We start from the raw sequence: 14,792 nt of genomic DNA on the forward strand, positions 1-14,792 counted from the left end.
GCCGGATCTGGGGTAACCAGTAATGTGATTTGATAATTGCAGGATCCTTTTTCTTAGCTTCTTGGGTTCAGAGAGTGTGGTATGAACTCAGCCTCTGGACCTTAGAACGCTATTACACTACGTGCTCATCCTTAGCATGCAGGTTATATATTTTTGATTCACCTGGTCTCACCTAGTCTTTTGATCTCATATTGTGTGGTATTCACCTATCCTCTGATCTTGAGGCATCTGGGTGAAGCTGTTTCTTTCCATCTCTCTGCCCGGATTTGAGGGGCCAACATGTCATCCCTCTCTGCCCCTCATCTAAATCAAAGGTACATTGTTTTCAAAGTTTCTCAGAGATAAAAGAGCACTTTTAACTATTTACTTGTGTGCAGCGCTCCCGCGCCTCAGCTCATATGTAATGTTACATTTAATTGATAGTTGATTTGTTTTTTATCTTTTTCTTATGTGGTGCTACCTTGCCACAGCTTATTTTAATCTGCAGTAATTTACATAACAGGACAGCTGGGCTATTTTTAATATAGTAGCCCAGCTGACAAATATGAACCCAAGGGGGGTACCTTGGATTTATATTTCATCAGTTGAGGTCCTGGTAGTATTTGCTCTACCAGCCTCCTGTGCTACAGGGCAACTTTATACAGCTGTTCACGCAGTTTACATTTGTTGGGTTACCACAGAAGAGGAGCCTGCTGACAGGACTCAGGAAAGAACAGAGTTTTTTTGGTGCAACAAGTTTTTCAGATTTGGCAGAGAAAATCTTAATTCTGCGATAACTTTTCATCTATACCAGTTATGCTGGCACAGAAAAGATTATGAGAAAGGCCTTGGTCTTGCCTTTCTCCTCATCCATTTTGGGGATCAACCTTCACCACCTTCTCCAAAAAATTGGCATCCAAAGACCAATATTTTGCCAGTTTGCATGGCCGCGCGGGGCTGCAAAAAGCATGCCTCGGCGTGGGAAAAGGCTGAAACCCCCATTTCCTTGTTTTTTTCTTTGACAATTAGTTGCTCAAAAAATACAAAAAAATGTGAGTGGAACTGAGTTTCTTGGCTACACAAGACATATTTTATGAATAATTTTGGATGATCTTTGGCAAAGATACAGCCAAACAAAAAAGGTGTGTTTGTGCGTACCTGTCACGCCAAAAAACTCCGTTCTTTCCAAGTCCCTCCTTCTGAGGGGAGGTGCGGGTGAAGTGGATCAAGTCGAACTTGGGGGGAGGAAAACACTCGTGGCCAAATTCGGCGTTTCCGGCGTTTCGATAAATCAGGAAAAATCACCCGCAAACTACCCCTCAAGAGGTGTCTCGCGCGGGCTGCGCGTGGGCTTCGAGGTCGGATTATGACTTATGCTCAGGTAGGCTCAGGTGTCAGTTCAGCGTGAATGAGGTTCAATAATTACAAATTCATGAGGCCGTCAGGTTCGTATCTCACGTTCTATGGTCACGCAACAATGACCGCCCGACGGCTGAATGGGTCCCCCAGCACGCAGAGGGTCGGGATGGGCCTCGAGGCGGGCGGTCTGTCTGACTGGTCGCTTTCTTCATCAGACTTCACTATTCCAGAAACCATGGTCTTTCACTTTGCGGTGCATACATATACTGCTGTAACGGAGGCTTACTGGCGCTAAATTGATCTTTCCGCCACCACATCGTAACACGTCTCAAGCGCCCCATCCTGCCCCATCTCCCTCATTCCAAGAAACGTGGCGGTCACCGCTTCCAAAGAAGTATCGTTTGTGTCTCTACTCCGTGACGAATAAAGTTTGAACCCAATCAAGGCTGCTCTCGCTTGTAGCCGCCCTTCCTCTCGGGAATTACGCCGAATTTGCTATCACCACTAAATCAACATATCTTCGATTTCGAGCCTGGTCACCATCCCCGATCATCCAAAAGTTCACACGAAGCACACAATATTGGTAAGTTGATTCCCTTAGGCATAGCAGTTGAAGAGACTTTTCAAGCGCCTGGGGCCAGTTTGATCTTCCTCTGAAACCCGGGGTTGTCAATCAACCCCACACCTCCGAATTTTGATTTTGTATTAACTTTGTTTTGTCAGTTCATCCGTAGTTTCTGGTAATTTCAAAAATAGCTTCGCGGAAGTAAGCCTGTTCGGGATTCTTTAAGGATTAGTCGCAGCTCAGGTCGTGCAAAGCTGTTCTCGACGTTGCACTCTGGTATTGGGGCAGCGTCCAAGATCAACCTGAAAGCCCTTGACTTCTCCGATAGGGACTTCTATCAAAAATAGAGCATTCGTGTTCTGGGCTACGTTGGCATTTCCAGTACTGTGTTCTGAAAAGATAACATTGCTCCCCCGGAACGTTTCGCGAAGGGCTCCGACAGCACGAACCAAATATTACTAGATTTTCCGATTTACTAAAGGGACGAAAGAGGATCTGTGTGGGCCATAGAGGCCATCACCAAGCAATCTAGCATTCGGTTATGGTACCTCATTCAATGGTTCTAGGCACCGATAAACCTCAGAATGTCGCGCCTTCAGGACCTCGTGATCTTGGCTCAGCTCATCAGAAACCCTATTTTCTTTCTCTTGACTTATCTACCGAAAAAATGGGATTGATAATCGTAGATGAATCTCTGAATGTTATATTCGGTGAATGTGTCAAATTTGATACTGACCTTCCGGAGTATAGGTGAGTCTCAAGCTATACATTGCGATCTCTGCTTTCTTTATCTAGCCCATTGGTGCCCTGTTCATAACACATCAATTTGTTCATTTATTTTGATTCCGGGTTTGTTGTAAATGCAACAGAACTCAGAATGGCTGCCACACGGACGGCGAAGTATCGACCTCTCCCACCCACTTACATGTCAAAGCACTGGATATCTTGCTGCAAAAAGTATCATCTCAGGTTGAACTCAAACGCGTGAAGTGCATTTCTGGATCGGCCCCGGTGAGTCAATCAAACAACATTTGGACAATTATTTTGTGATTTCTTTTTTTTGAAGTATTTATCAATGTTAAACATTGTCCTCTCGCACCACAGCAACATAGTTCAGTATGGTGGTCAAAGGCAGCATCGGCACTTCTCTCCAGGCTAGCCCCTAACAAGCCCCTACATGAACAATTACCGCCAGAGCAGACATGGACCCTACCCAACCCTCCCAATTTCTACGATACGTCCACGGACGCGCAGGCACAATCTCTTGAGTGGCTGATTGGTGGCTCAGAAGAGACGGCACGCAGGTCCGGTGTTCGGGCATTTTGCCGCTTTACAGGTCATTACGCGATTTCTCATTCCACATCTGCAATTTCACGGAGATTTCGTCTAAAGCTACTGCGGACGTTTAACATTCCTACTCACAGGTGTCCAGATCATGAAAGTTCAACAAACACGTCCAAATATATTGGAAGCCACTGACCGTATATCTTCGGCATCATCTTTCTTGTCTTCTTTGTTGCTAGGCAGGTAAGTCTGAGTCATTTTTTCACAATCTCGGGAAGATTTGCCTCGTGCCCAGATTCCGTATCATTTTTGATCGCTGACGTATTTTCACGTGATCTTTCTCTTTATTGCGAGCCAGTATTGCACCGTTGAGTGAAAGTGATGCTGCAAGCATGAGGTACTTGATTTGCAAGACAAAAATTCCCCCCTTATCGATAAGAAGTGAAGCTAATTTATCCATATGTGCGGCCCAGCTTATGGAGCATGAACGACAAGAAATGGGATCCGCTAGTGCTTAATTTTATCATGGGCAACGATTCTTCACAGTCCGGTACGTCAAACGAAGCTACCAAACTGAGTCAAAAATTAGGAAAACCTTACCTTGATAACTCAGTCTCGGTCAGTCGTGATATCCTCTTTGACCAAGGCAGTTGGAGAAGCTTTCTGACCGGATATCAATTCCTCTCAGCTAGGACCCATTGCGAGCTATTTTGTTCGCCGGTATGGATTTTCAGCGGGCTAGTAGCAAGTTTATGATTCAGACGCTGTAAATGCAACTTAAAACTAATACCTTAACCTGTAGACTGTCAGATTGTCGGCTTTCTGGGCCACCATCAAGCTACATTTCTGAGTCAGCCCCTCAAGCCACGAGATGTGATGATTTGCTTGGGGGACTGTGATTCGGACTCCGTTCTTATGCCGCTGCCACATTATCTACCCGATTCAACTCGTCAAATCCTTCCCAACCCAGTGAAGTCTTCGTCGAATTTTGCCAGTCACATGCCCTTCATGGCGCTACTCGAGTTCGTCAATTTTCTTTTACACTCACACCATGAACCTCCATGCTGAATGAATGATTGCACGGTTTTTCAGATATAAAGATGCTGATTTGGCGCGACATTTTCTTCGAGATACATATTGTAATGGGTCTTGGCATACCTTTGACACACTCGTAACTTTGATTGCGGAAGGTGGAACGATAGGGTGCGCACATGTGATTGCGTGTGAACATTTTCATTTTCATTGCTAACGGGGAGCCTATAGTCTTGATGACAAGCTCTACACCTTTTTCTGGCCACATGGAGAGTTGGGGAGCTGGCAGGGTATTTCAAGATTTGAAGCAGGCCAGCGTATCAAGGAATTCAAGGATCAGCGAGTCAACCCACGCTCTTTACTAGAATCTCAGTGTGAGTAACCCCCTATTGGATTTGTCAATTTGTGACCGTTCTCCATGTATTCACCAATAAAATCTCTCTATAGTTCTCACAATGCGCCTCCAACTTTCTCGTATCAGTCAAAGGCTCAGGAATCTAGGAAGTATAGATGAAACTTTAGCAACTACCTACAGCTTACTTGGCTTCAATCCATATGACCATTCAGTTCTACCAAAACGTATCATTGTCATGGGGAAAGCATCAGGAAGTCGCGTGATGATTGATTTGCTATCATCAATAATGGGTGTTCCGGTCTATCAGTCCGTTGCTCTTTCTCCCATCACTTACTCGACGGTTTTCTTAGGAAACCAGCTAGCTATCACGCCTGCTGCCCTTGGATCATGCTACAAGGCTGCTTGGACATATAGTCGCCAGTTTAACGCCAATCAGTCCTACGATGATTTCCTTGGGGAGCGGAATATACAGCGCTCAAAGCGTTTGAGGAGTTCCGATACCCGAAACACATCCACGTCACTTATCCAGACGCCTATTGCAAGACTTGAGAAATCCGATGTATCTACGCCATCGTCACTACCGGATCAGCGGGCAAGCGGGGGACCTTCGAGCGCGAATGCTGCGCCTCCCATTTGGAATCAAGACCCTGCGTCACCGGACCTATCCAGCGATTCTACAACGCCGATTGTTTCCATCCTGACTGACTCAAAGGATATGGAAGATGGATTAGTCAAGGTGGCAGAGCCTGATGAAGACTCGTGAGTAGATGTGGGCCCGCAGAATGTGATTGCTTGGCTAACAAGACCTTATTGCTAATTTACTAGCTTTCAAAGATACGGTGGACAAGTTGAGGAGTTTGCACGACTTGAAAACTGCATACGACGTGGAGTGCTTTGAAATTGAAAAGAACAGAGCCACCGCTTGCGACCTTTCCGGCCTGCTCGCAGCAGCCGGAGTTTGAATTTTAGTACTGTCCGCATGAATAGACTCCCGCATCGCCCAGAAAGCGTCTTGACGAGTAATTTTCTATCCCTACACTGTGTTGCATTATAACCTTATTGGTGTCAAACAAACAAAAACCGGCGCGAAATTGGTTGGTTATTGAAATACTACTTCGAAGATCTACTAATCAAGTGTGTTGGACAAAGCTGTTGGTATGTATTGTTGATGTCATAATATAGATTTTCTTGGTTAATTCACACCAATCATATTAAGTTGTGTCAAAACTCTGGAGCAGGTGATGCAAGAGTTCTTAGTATGATGATTTCTTATGGTGGAAATCTACTCCACCACAGCATACATTTTTCAAAATAATTTCAATGCTTCTACAGATGTTTGGACAGCTTTGTAGCAACAGTGAAACAATCCAATATGATCCCAGTATTGGATGATATGGGATATCACATTGTTTTTTATTTATTTATACGGACTTACTTTGCGCACTGCAAAAAACTCTTCGCACACTGCAGTGCGCGCAGTCCCAAACACTTTGCACACTGCGGGTGAAATACACAAATTTTTCAAGATGGTTTTTGACCAATCAATAGAAAGCCTTTTAATTGGCCTCTCTGAATTTTTTGGGAGTTTTTGAAGCATTCTTCCGTGTTAAAAAAATCATGAAAAACTAGAACCAAGGTAGGATGTGGGGGCCTTAAAAACAAGGTTCCCATTGCCCAAAAATTCCAAAATTTTTATCTAAGTATATTAAAGCCTGTGAATTGTGGAACAAAACTTCAAGGGTTTCCCCTACAACTCTACCAAAATCACAAAAAAAAAAATCAAGGGTTACCCCTCTACAAATGCCAAAAGAAAAAAAAATGCAAGGGTTTCCCCTCTACAAGTACAAAAACCAATGGAAAACAGAAAATTAACTAGCACCCCACCACCCAACATCAGCAAGCTGATGCACCGTGGCCCACTGTCCATCCCTGTCTAGCAGGGTCAAAAAACAGTGAAAGGATGGCCCCCAGCGCGCCACATTGAAGGCATTATTCAAAAGGGGGGCCAACGAGTATTGTCCCCTCAGACTGTGCAAGTGCAACAGCGGAGGGGCTTGAACCAAACCACCCGCTGGAATTACAGCGGCTGGAATTGGCTGAGGAACAAGATACAAACCCCCCCCTTTTATAGACAACACTTGCCCTCAGCTGCTTTATGCCACACCCACACCTCAAGCTTATTCAAACAGTCACCAACACAACAGTGTCAGGTCAACTGTTGTCTAGGTGTTACCTGTGCCCCTACCGCGGCAAAATCAACTCGAGCACACTCTCTTGGTCCTCAAAGAAACCAAGCCCAATCCCTCCTTGAACCCTTTCTGTTGTCTGGCTTCCAGAAACTCCTGGTTTGTGGTCCAACAACACTGGAGCCCTTGAGACCCGTCTGGAAAACAATTTTGAGGAGTTCGCCCGTCGTGGTCTCCCTGCCTTGGCATTTGCTTACAATGTACCGAATGCCAAAGATGAAGGTTCCGGAAGCAGATTTGAGCTCATTGATTTGCTGTCCATCTTTGACCCTCCCTTGATGACACCAAGCAAACTGTAGACGATGCTCAGGCCTTCGGTGTTAAAGTCAAGATGTTAACTGTTGTCCTTTGACTACACATCCAGACCCGCTTGCAGCTGCTAACCACCCTTTTTTGTTCTATCAGCTGGTGAAGATGCCAACAACGCTCCTGCCCTTGCCTGTGCTAGCTTCGGTATTGCCGTCGAGTGCTACTAACGCCGCTTGTGGTGCCGCCGACATTGTCCTCTGGAATGCGCGCGGTCATCCACATTTTCAAGCACCCAGTTGCCCTCAACAAGCCCATTCCCGCCAACCAGCTCCAGGGAACACCTTCCAGAGCTGCCTCCATAAACGAGTCGCTCTACTTCAACCGTGCTAGCTTCATCCCGCGTGCGAACCAAATCTCGGTCCTCAGAGGTTGTGTCCATGTCGATGACCAAGAACTCCAAAGTTTATTCGCGTCTCTTTCCTACCCCCTGCCAAAAACCAAGCTAAACAATTCATTCTCTTCGGCTCAAGCTGTAGCATCTGGAGCTGCCGGGGGGATCGAGCAATAGTTGGAGCCTCAAAAGTTGGTGTTCTAAGAGAGGTATAGTGCTCAAGAGTAACCAGGCTATCAAATCTTCCCTTGAACTGGCTTTCTCCAAACAGAAGTCTGCTTGATAGGACAAATTGATGGGCACCTCAATATATTCTGAATCTTCCTTGGCGCGCCAATACTCTTGAGATATCAGAACGCGCCAATCACCAAGTCTAGCTGTATCCAGACAGAGTTTCCAAAGCATCATGTCAGGCAAGGCTCTGTTTGCAAGTTCAAGTCAATAATTTGGACATGATAGCAATACTATCTTACATACCTCCTAGGACCCAATGCACTTTGTTGAATTTGGTCAAAGTTTCCTTGGCGGATCCTGCATTATTTCTTGCCCAATTGGGCCAGGTTGTAACTAATTGTGGGTTCAGATTGAAGGTGCAGAATGTAGCTTGTCCTGAGGGCCAGGGAAGTATATAGTAAAGTGCCTTGAATTGCCATCCAAGCTTTGTTTGAGTAGAAAAGCATGCACAGTCCCATCAATGCTAATGGCAAATATCCCATTATGAATCAGGAAAGAGAGAGGAATGCAATATTGGCATGAATTTCTATAGCTCGTCACCCAGCCTCTCTAAAGTTCTACCCCAAGTGTACCATATGCTATATCACAGTCCCTATGATTTTGCATACTTTGATCTTCTCCATCACTACCCATTGACCTCCCATCATCTTTTCAAAAATTGAACAAGGTGAAAGTTTTGCAAACAAAGGTTTACCAGTTTGTGACTCAGTCTCCAGGAATCAGTTTTCTGGCGAGAAGATGAGTGAGTGGCTCAGATTCCTCACAAGGACAGAATCTACAATTTTGCCAAATCAAGTTTTTCTTATCATTTTTGCATTTTTGTGTAGCAGATACTTTGTGCTCCTGCTTGAATTGAGAGACAACTCATAAGCCTCTCCCACAGAGAGCGCTGTACACGGGTCCCCTGGACCTCCGTTCAAGTGGAATTTCATGTGCCTCTTTTCCAACCGCGCTTAATTAAACAATTGGTATGTTGCCATGAATTACAATGGGGCATTGTATTGAAAAGATGAGCAGTTTGAGACAGTTTTCCTTTGTCACTAGAAAATTGAGTTTACAATCTATGAAAAAGCTACATATTGTGATTCCAGGAATGCTTGGACAGATTTTTGAGCTGTGAACTCAAAATCATGGAATCCTGACCAGTGACATTTGAGTTCAGGTTTTCACCCTTCCTGCTGGGGAACAGTAGGGGGCTGACAATGCCAAGTTTGCAGCTGTGTTGGTCAGAAAACCAAAATTTTACCGGTGCTGTGGCTCAAAGGCCATAACTTTGGCCCACTGAAAATCTTGAGTTGTTCAAGCTTCAGCAGAATCACAATAGCACAAAAGATGTGCTACCTGGGTGTGATGCTTTTCTGATATTGCCAGCCAACCCAGTGCCTCTCTACAAGAATGTTGCCCGCACAACACTTCCAGAGAGGCTGCATAACCTTGCAAAAAAAAAACCTCTACAACATGTATTGATGGCTTACATATGGAGCACACCCTCTGTTCTCCTCAGATCCAAAGCGGCAACACGTGTCTGCTGAGCACCTACAATGGTGGACCATGACGCCGCACAATCTTATATATAAGGGGGAAGGGTGTCTATTTGCATGGAAAAGTCTAGGCGAAGTGGGGGACGCTCGAATACGCGAGATGTCGTCTTGGTTGGCAGGGGTGGATTGAGTCTGAGGGGGGAAAGGGGAATGGAAATGGGGCGATAGAATTAAGCACTCATTCCCACCAACGCAAACGAGAGAGGGAGAGAGAGAGAGGGACAAACGAAAAAGAGCAGAAAAAACAAAAACCAAAAACAAATAAAGCAGTAATAACAGTAAGACAAAACGTGATTGGGCTGTGGGTTCATATATATATATATATAGTTTTTTCTCTCTCTCGCGTTCGTTGGTATGCCATATGCCTGGTGGCTATAACCTTCCGTTTCAATTTATTGTAATCTATGCTTCAAGAACAAAGAAATCACATAGAACTTCAAAAGAAACGATCACTGGAAAATTCAACTCGGTTTGCTCTTTTTCCTTAGGTCTATCTTCAAAGAAAAACAGTTGATTCAAGTCGAATTACGGGGAGACTGTTATTAATGTTTTCTTACAATATCCTTCGGGTGGACACTCCACTTCACTCTTCGGGTGGGGCCTATTCAAGCGATTCCGACACATCAGAATCACTAGCGAACTTTTTCGATGACTTAGCAAAACACCACTCACTTCATCTTCATAAGCCTCCTCAACTTCCTCATCATCATCCATATGAGCCTCTTGGTACTGCTGGTACTCAGCAACCAGATCCTGCATGTTGGATTCTGCTTCCGTGAATTCCATCTCGTCCATTCTAATGAGAGAACAAGCGCCAAGAGAGAGAGATGAGCCAACTCGTTGACATACAAAACATCTGAGGAATACCTAGACGTACCCTTCTCCAGTGTACCAATGCAGGAAAGCTTTACGTCTGAACATGGCCGTGAATTGATCGGCCACCCGCTTGAACAAATCTTGGATGGCAGTCGAGTTACCGATAAATGTCACAGACATCTTGTGTGCACGAGGTGCGATGTCACAATGAGCGGTTTGGACGTTGTTTGGAACTGCCATGAGATAAAGAGAGGACCGCGATCAGTAGAGTACACCGAGAGGCGTAAAGGGATAGTCATCTGCGCAAAATGTGACTTACTCCACTCAACAAAGTAGTTCGAGTTCTTGCTTTGGACTGACAACATGTTTTCTTCGACTTCTTTCATCGAAACCTTACCACGGAAGTAGGCGGCGACGGTCAAGTATCGGCCGTGTCTCGGGTCTGAGGCAGCCATCATGTTCTTGGCATCGAACATTTGCGAGGTCAACTCAGGCACGGTGATCGCACGGTACTGCTGGCTCCCACGGGCGGTAAGTGGAGCAAATCCGACCATGAAGAAATGCAATCGGGGGAAGGGGACCATGTTGACGGCCAGTTTACGCAAGTCGGAGTTCAGCTGACCGGGGAATCGGAGACAGGTGGTGATACCACTCATGACGATCGAGACCAAGTGGTTGAGGTCACCGTAGGTGGGTGTGGCCAACTTCAGGGTGCGGAAACAGATGTCGTAGAGGGCCTCGTTGTCGATACAAAAGGTCTCGTCAGAGTTTTCGACCAGTTGGTGGACCGACAAGGTCGCGTTGTAGGGCTCAACGACGGTATCAGAGACCTTGGGCGAGGGGACGACGGAGAAGGTGGCCATCATACGGTCGGGGAATTCTTCTCGGATTTTGGAGATCAGCAAGGTTCCCATTCCAGCACCGGTTCCACCACCAAGGGAGTGGGTGATCTGAAAACCTTGGAGGCAGTCGCATCCCTCGGCTTCCTTGCGGACGACGTCTAGGACCGAGTCAACTAATTCGGCACCCTCAGTGTAATGTCCCTTGGCCCAGTTGTTACCGGCACCGGACTGTCCAAACACAAAGTTGTCGGGGCGGAACAGGGAGCCAAACGCGCCAGATCGGACCGAGTCCATGGTTCCGGGCTCCAAATCTATCAGTACCGCTCGGGGCACGTATTTGTTAGTAGCGACTTCATTCTGCAAGTCGATAGGAGGTTGATATGTGGAGGCAATTAGTCAAGGAGGCAGATAGGACATGTGAAGGACAAGATGACTCACGTAATAGACGCTGATCCTCTCGAGCTGGAGATCGGTGGTACCCTTGTATCTGGATGATGGATCGAGTGGTTCTGATCAGCGGTCTCGATCATATATGGTGGGGAGCTAAGCTCAAGAAAGATCGACGTACTGCCCATCAGTAGCGATACCGTGTTCGTCGGAGACCACCTCCCAGAATTTGGCACCTGAAGAAGACGAATGCTATGTCAGATTGGGTGATTCCGGGTAAGCAGTGAGCCAAGGATTAGTGAGGGGAGCAGTGCTTACCGATTTGGTTTCCGCACTAGTTCCGCCAGAGAGACCCCGGTAAATGGGCAAGACAAAATCAGAGGCGGTTCATTGGAGGATGTGATGTAGTGAAACTGGGCAATCGCGAAGGATCAAGATACTCACCTGACCGGTTTGGAGGTGACTGCAAATGAAGCAAAGCGCACACGAAGAATCAATCACAGCCAGCCATACGAAAAGAAGAATAAGTCACTTACACGATTTCTCTCATGATCGAATATTAGCCGGTTAAGCTCGAGGAGGTTTTATAGTTTCTGAAAGACCTATGGCAACAAACAAACGCAAGTCGAAGAGGCCCAGGTCAGCAAAATGAGAGTCAAGCCAGAGGGGGGGGGGGTGAAGAAAGCGGGCCGGGTGGGGGTGGTCAGCTCAGTCAGCAAGATATGCTGAAGCAGGTGCAAGAGGGTTTGGGACAGCAGCAGTGCGGAGTGAAACAGAAACGATCGCGATCGAGAAGATGGCGGGGGAAGGGAGGGCAGCGAAGTGTAGGACAGGGCTTGGAGATGGAAGACGGGGGTGAGGACAGAGGATTGAGGGAAAGGGGGACTGACGAGGAGTGTTTGGAATTTAATGGGGGGCGATGACGGTGGTACTGTTACTGCTGGCTGGTGGCAGAGGGGGAGCGGAGATGGGGGGAGGGGTGGAGGAGGGGAAGAAGGAGGTGCTTAGCTTAGCCAAACGACTGCCAAACTAACTTAAAAGCTAATTACAAACTCAAGCCTCTCTCTGGTGTACAGGCGCCAGCTGCTCTCAGACGACTTTGAAAGACTTTTGATGATCGAACCGTGCGGAGAGGAACTGTGCTCGAGCTGGTGGGAGAAGCTCAATCGGCCGATCGCTGCGCCGCAACCCTCACCCAAAATCATCAACCAATCACCAGGATCAGATCTATAAAAATCCATCGTCTGAAAAAAGCTACAGCCACAGACTGGCCGGAAATCAGAACAAAGAGAAGAAGGCCTTCAAGAAAGGAGAGGACTGAACAAGCGGCTAAAAATACACAAAACTTAAATCCCTTCAAAAATTAAAATCTGCAAAAAAGAATCAAATGGGAAAGTGTTTTCACTTATCACCAGGTCCACGATCACATACCAAATTTGCCTGGATCAAATCATTTGGGATTGCTGGCATATCTGATTGTCAGGAAGACTGATGGGACTTGGCAGAGCCAAATCAATTCCCTCCAAAGTATTTTCCAATTGAGAGACGTAGCATAATCTTACTACCAGAGGGGCTGTAAGAGGACTCAAGATATGATCTTCAAAAAAGATGAAGCTTTGGTGAAAAAACTGGGCTGGCATCCGCATGGAGAAATGGGCCATGAATCCAACCAGGGAGAATGGCTTACAGTTTTGTTAGTGCGGCCCACATCAGAGAAAATGAAAGACAAAAAATCATGAAAAGATTCCAGTGCGTACATACATTGTTTATTCGTCATTCTGAGTACTGCGTGACTCACTTGATTTCAGAAACCGAGACAAAGGAGAAGGGTGCTTAACCTGTTTAGCTCATCGTAAATTATATAGTCTGAGCTGGTGAAATTTCATACCACCTGAGGCTGAGTGCCACCTCTTGTCATCGTGAAGCCAGTGCGTAGTGATTTCCATCGGGTAGGATAGAAACACTTCAGAAAAATAATACATGCAAACCTTCCAAGCTGAAATCTTCTCGGAACTCACATACATCCAAACCGCCCAGCCGGTTTCCTGACCCGCCCCAAGATCAATCAACAACGCAAAAAGGATGAATAAGATGGCCGTCGAGAGCAGAAGTCTTTATGATCCATGAGTCTAATCGGTATGTATACATAGGGCCAGTTTAAAATCAAACCCCATCGATGCGGGCTACACGGTGCCTCTCAGGAGGAGGGCCCCGGCAGGGTCTCTCACAGGAAACGGGTGGTCACACTTGCCCCCCCGGCAGCGACTTGTGCTTCGCACACAGGCGGGCCATCAAGCGCGTCCTTTTGTGGGTCGCTGTACTGCTCTTTGATTCGACTCCAGAGGGCCTTGCAGTTTTAATCCGTCTCCGTGTGAAAGACCATCCGGAGACGCCGTTCTGAGGGGCTTGCACGGGAGGCTCTACTCGGTTTCGTCCATTGTCTAGTCACAACCCCTATCACCCCAAATTGTTTTGTTATTTGACAATGTGCTCCAACTAGTAACATGTTTTTTATCTCCACTCCAGGGGACTTCGCAGCCACCCACATTCATGCCATAAACCACTGGTCTATGGCCTGTTTACTGAGCCGAGGATGCTTCGACAGAACGAGAATGGTGGGCTTGTCCATGAGCCGCTCGCTGGGTCGAGAAGCCTTGGTATAAATCAAGAGTGGGCTTGAATCAATGGAATATAATGGGACTGGTCATTTGTGCTGATGGCTCGCGAGGCGACCTTAACACAAGTCCCAGCCTCCGTGCGGGCGTGCAGCATTTGGCTGGTTGCAAAGTGACCCCGACCGGAGGGAGGGCCTTGCACACTAAAACACTTTTCTCGCGTGAGCCGATTCCAAGGTTTGGCTGGGAGCAGCCTTGTTTGCATCACCCCACTCTCAACACTCAACATAATCTTTCTAGGTTTTGATACCTCATACTTCTACATGTTCTTAATTTTTCCGTATTTTTTCTATCACAAAATGTTGATTGTATCCAGTGAAACAAAATTGTCCAAGTTCAAGATTTTGAACTTTGATTTGGCTTGCGCTCCATAGGGCAAGGACTGTGCGCAGTTATACTACTTCTTGTTGTCAAGTTTGAAACATGAAGCGGGGAGAGTACAGAAATTACAGAAATAGAAAAAATACTGAAAAATCAAGCAGATGGTGATCTGTCAGAAAAACCAGAAGAGAAAAAATTCTGATGAGTGGAATAGAAACCAGGGGAGAAGTAATGGTGTGTACAATATCACGTCCGGCTCACGCGAGCTTTGTGCTTTTGTTCGTAAGAGCATCTCTAACGGAGCCGCGACTGGGCGTTCGGGGAGGACCCTGGAAACCCCCTATAGAGGTGGGTAACCAAAATGTATGAATTTTTTGGCCAAAACCAAAAAGGGTACTCACCAAATATGTATGAATGACCTTTCTTTGGCATGAGGGTACGCACGGAAAATGTACTTTGTTTCTCATGGGGTTGGGGGGTTGGTAACAAAGATTGTATGAAAGTTCATGGTTGAGC

General features: G+C 46.4%; 3 protein-coding genes across 3 annotated transcripts; 2 read left to right on the forward strand and 1 right to left on the reverse strand.

Annotated features, from left to right (window-relative positions):
• Positions 1-2,459: 2,459 nt before the first annotated feature.
• Positions 2,460-5,472, forward strand: PtA15_4A319 (uncharacterized protein; the record flags this gene model as incomplete). Its single annotated transcript, XM_053168191.1, has 12 exons — positions 2,460-2,653; positions 2,773-2,914; positions 3,008-3,239; positions 3,328-3,430; positions 3,546-3,584; positions 3,661-3,805; positions 3,876-3,924; positions 3,990-4,209; positions 4,280-4,390; positions 4,451-4,593; positions 4,667-5,333; positions 5,400-5,472. The coding sequence occupies 12 exons, from the start codon at positions 2,460-2,462 to the stop codon at positions 5,470-5,472; spliced, it is 2,118 nt and encodes a 705-aa protein (XP_053019425.1).
• Positions 5,473-7,331: 1,859 nt separating this feature from the next.
• On the forward strand, positions 7,332-7,637 carry PtA15_4A320 (uncharacterized protein; the record flags this gene model as incomplete). The annotated part of the gene is made up of 2 exons (XM_053168193.1): positions 7,332-7,530; positions 7,606-7,637. The coding sequence occupies 2 exons, from the start codon at positions 7,332-7,334 to the stop codon at positions 7,635-7,637; spliced, it is 231 nt and encodes a 76-aa protein (XP_053019426.1).
• Positions 7,638-9,836: 2,199 nt separating this feature from the next.
• PtA15_4A321 (beta-tubulin) lies at positions 9,837-11,830 on the reverse strand (the record flags this gene model as incomplete). The annotated part of the gene is made up of 9 exons (XM_053168194.1): positions 9,837-9,867; positions 9,966-10,031; positions 10,113-10,284; positions 10,371-11,250; positions 11,332-11,380; positions 11,462-11,516; positions 11,599-11,614; positions 11,725-11,743; positions 11,817-11,830. 9 exons carry the CDS (start codon positions 11,828-11,830, stop codon positions 9,837-9,839), a joined length of 1,302 nt encoding a protein of 433 aa, XP_053019427.1.
• Positions 11,831-14,792: the final 2,962 nt, after the last annotated feature.

Source organism: Puccinia triticina, chromosome 4A (genome assembly GCF_026914185.1).
Source record: "Puccinia triticina chromosome 4A, complete sequence".
NCBI lineage: Eukaryota > Fungi > Basidiomycota > Pucciniomycetes > Pucciniales > Pucciniaceae > Puccinia > Puccinia triticina.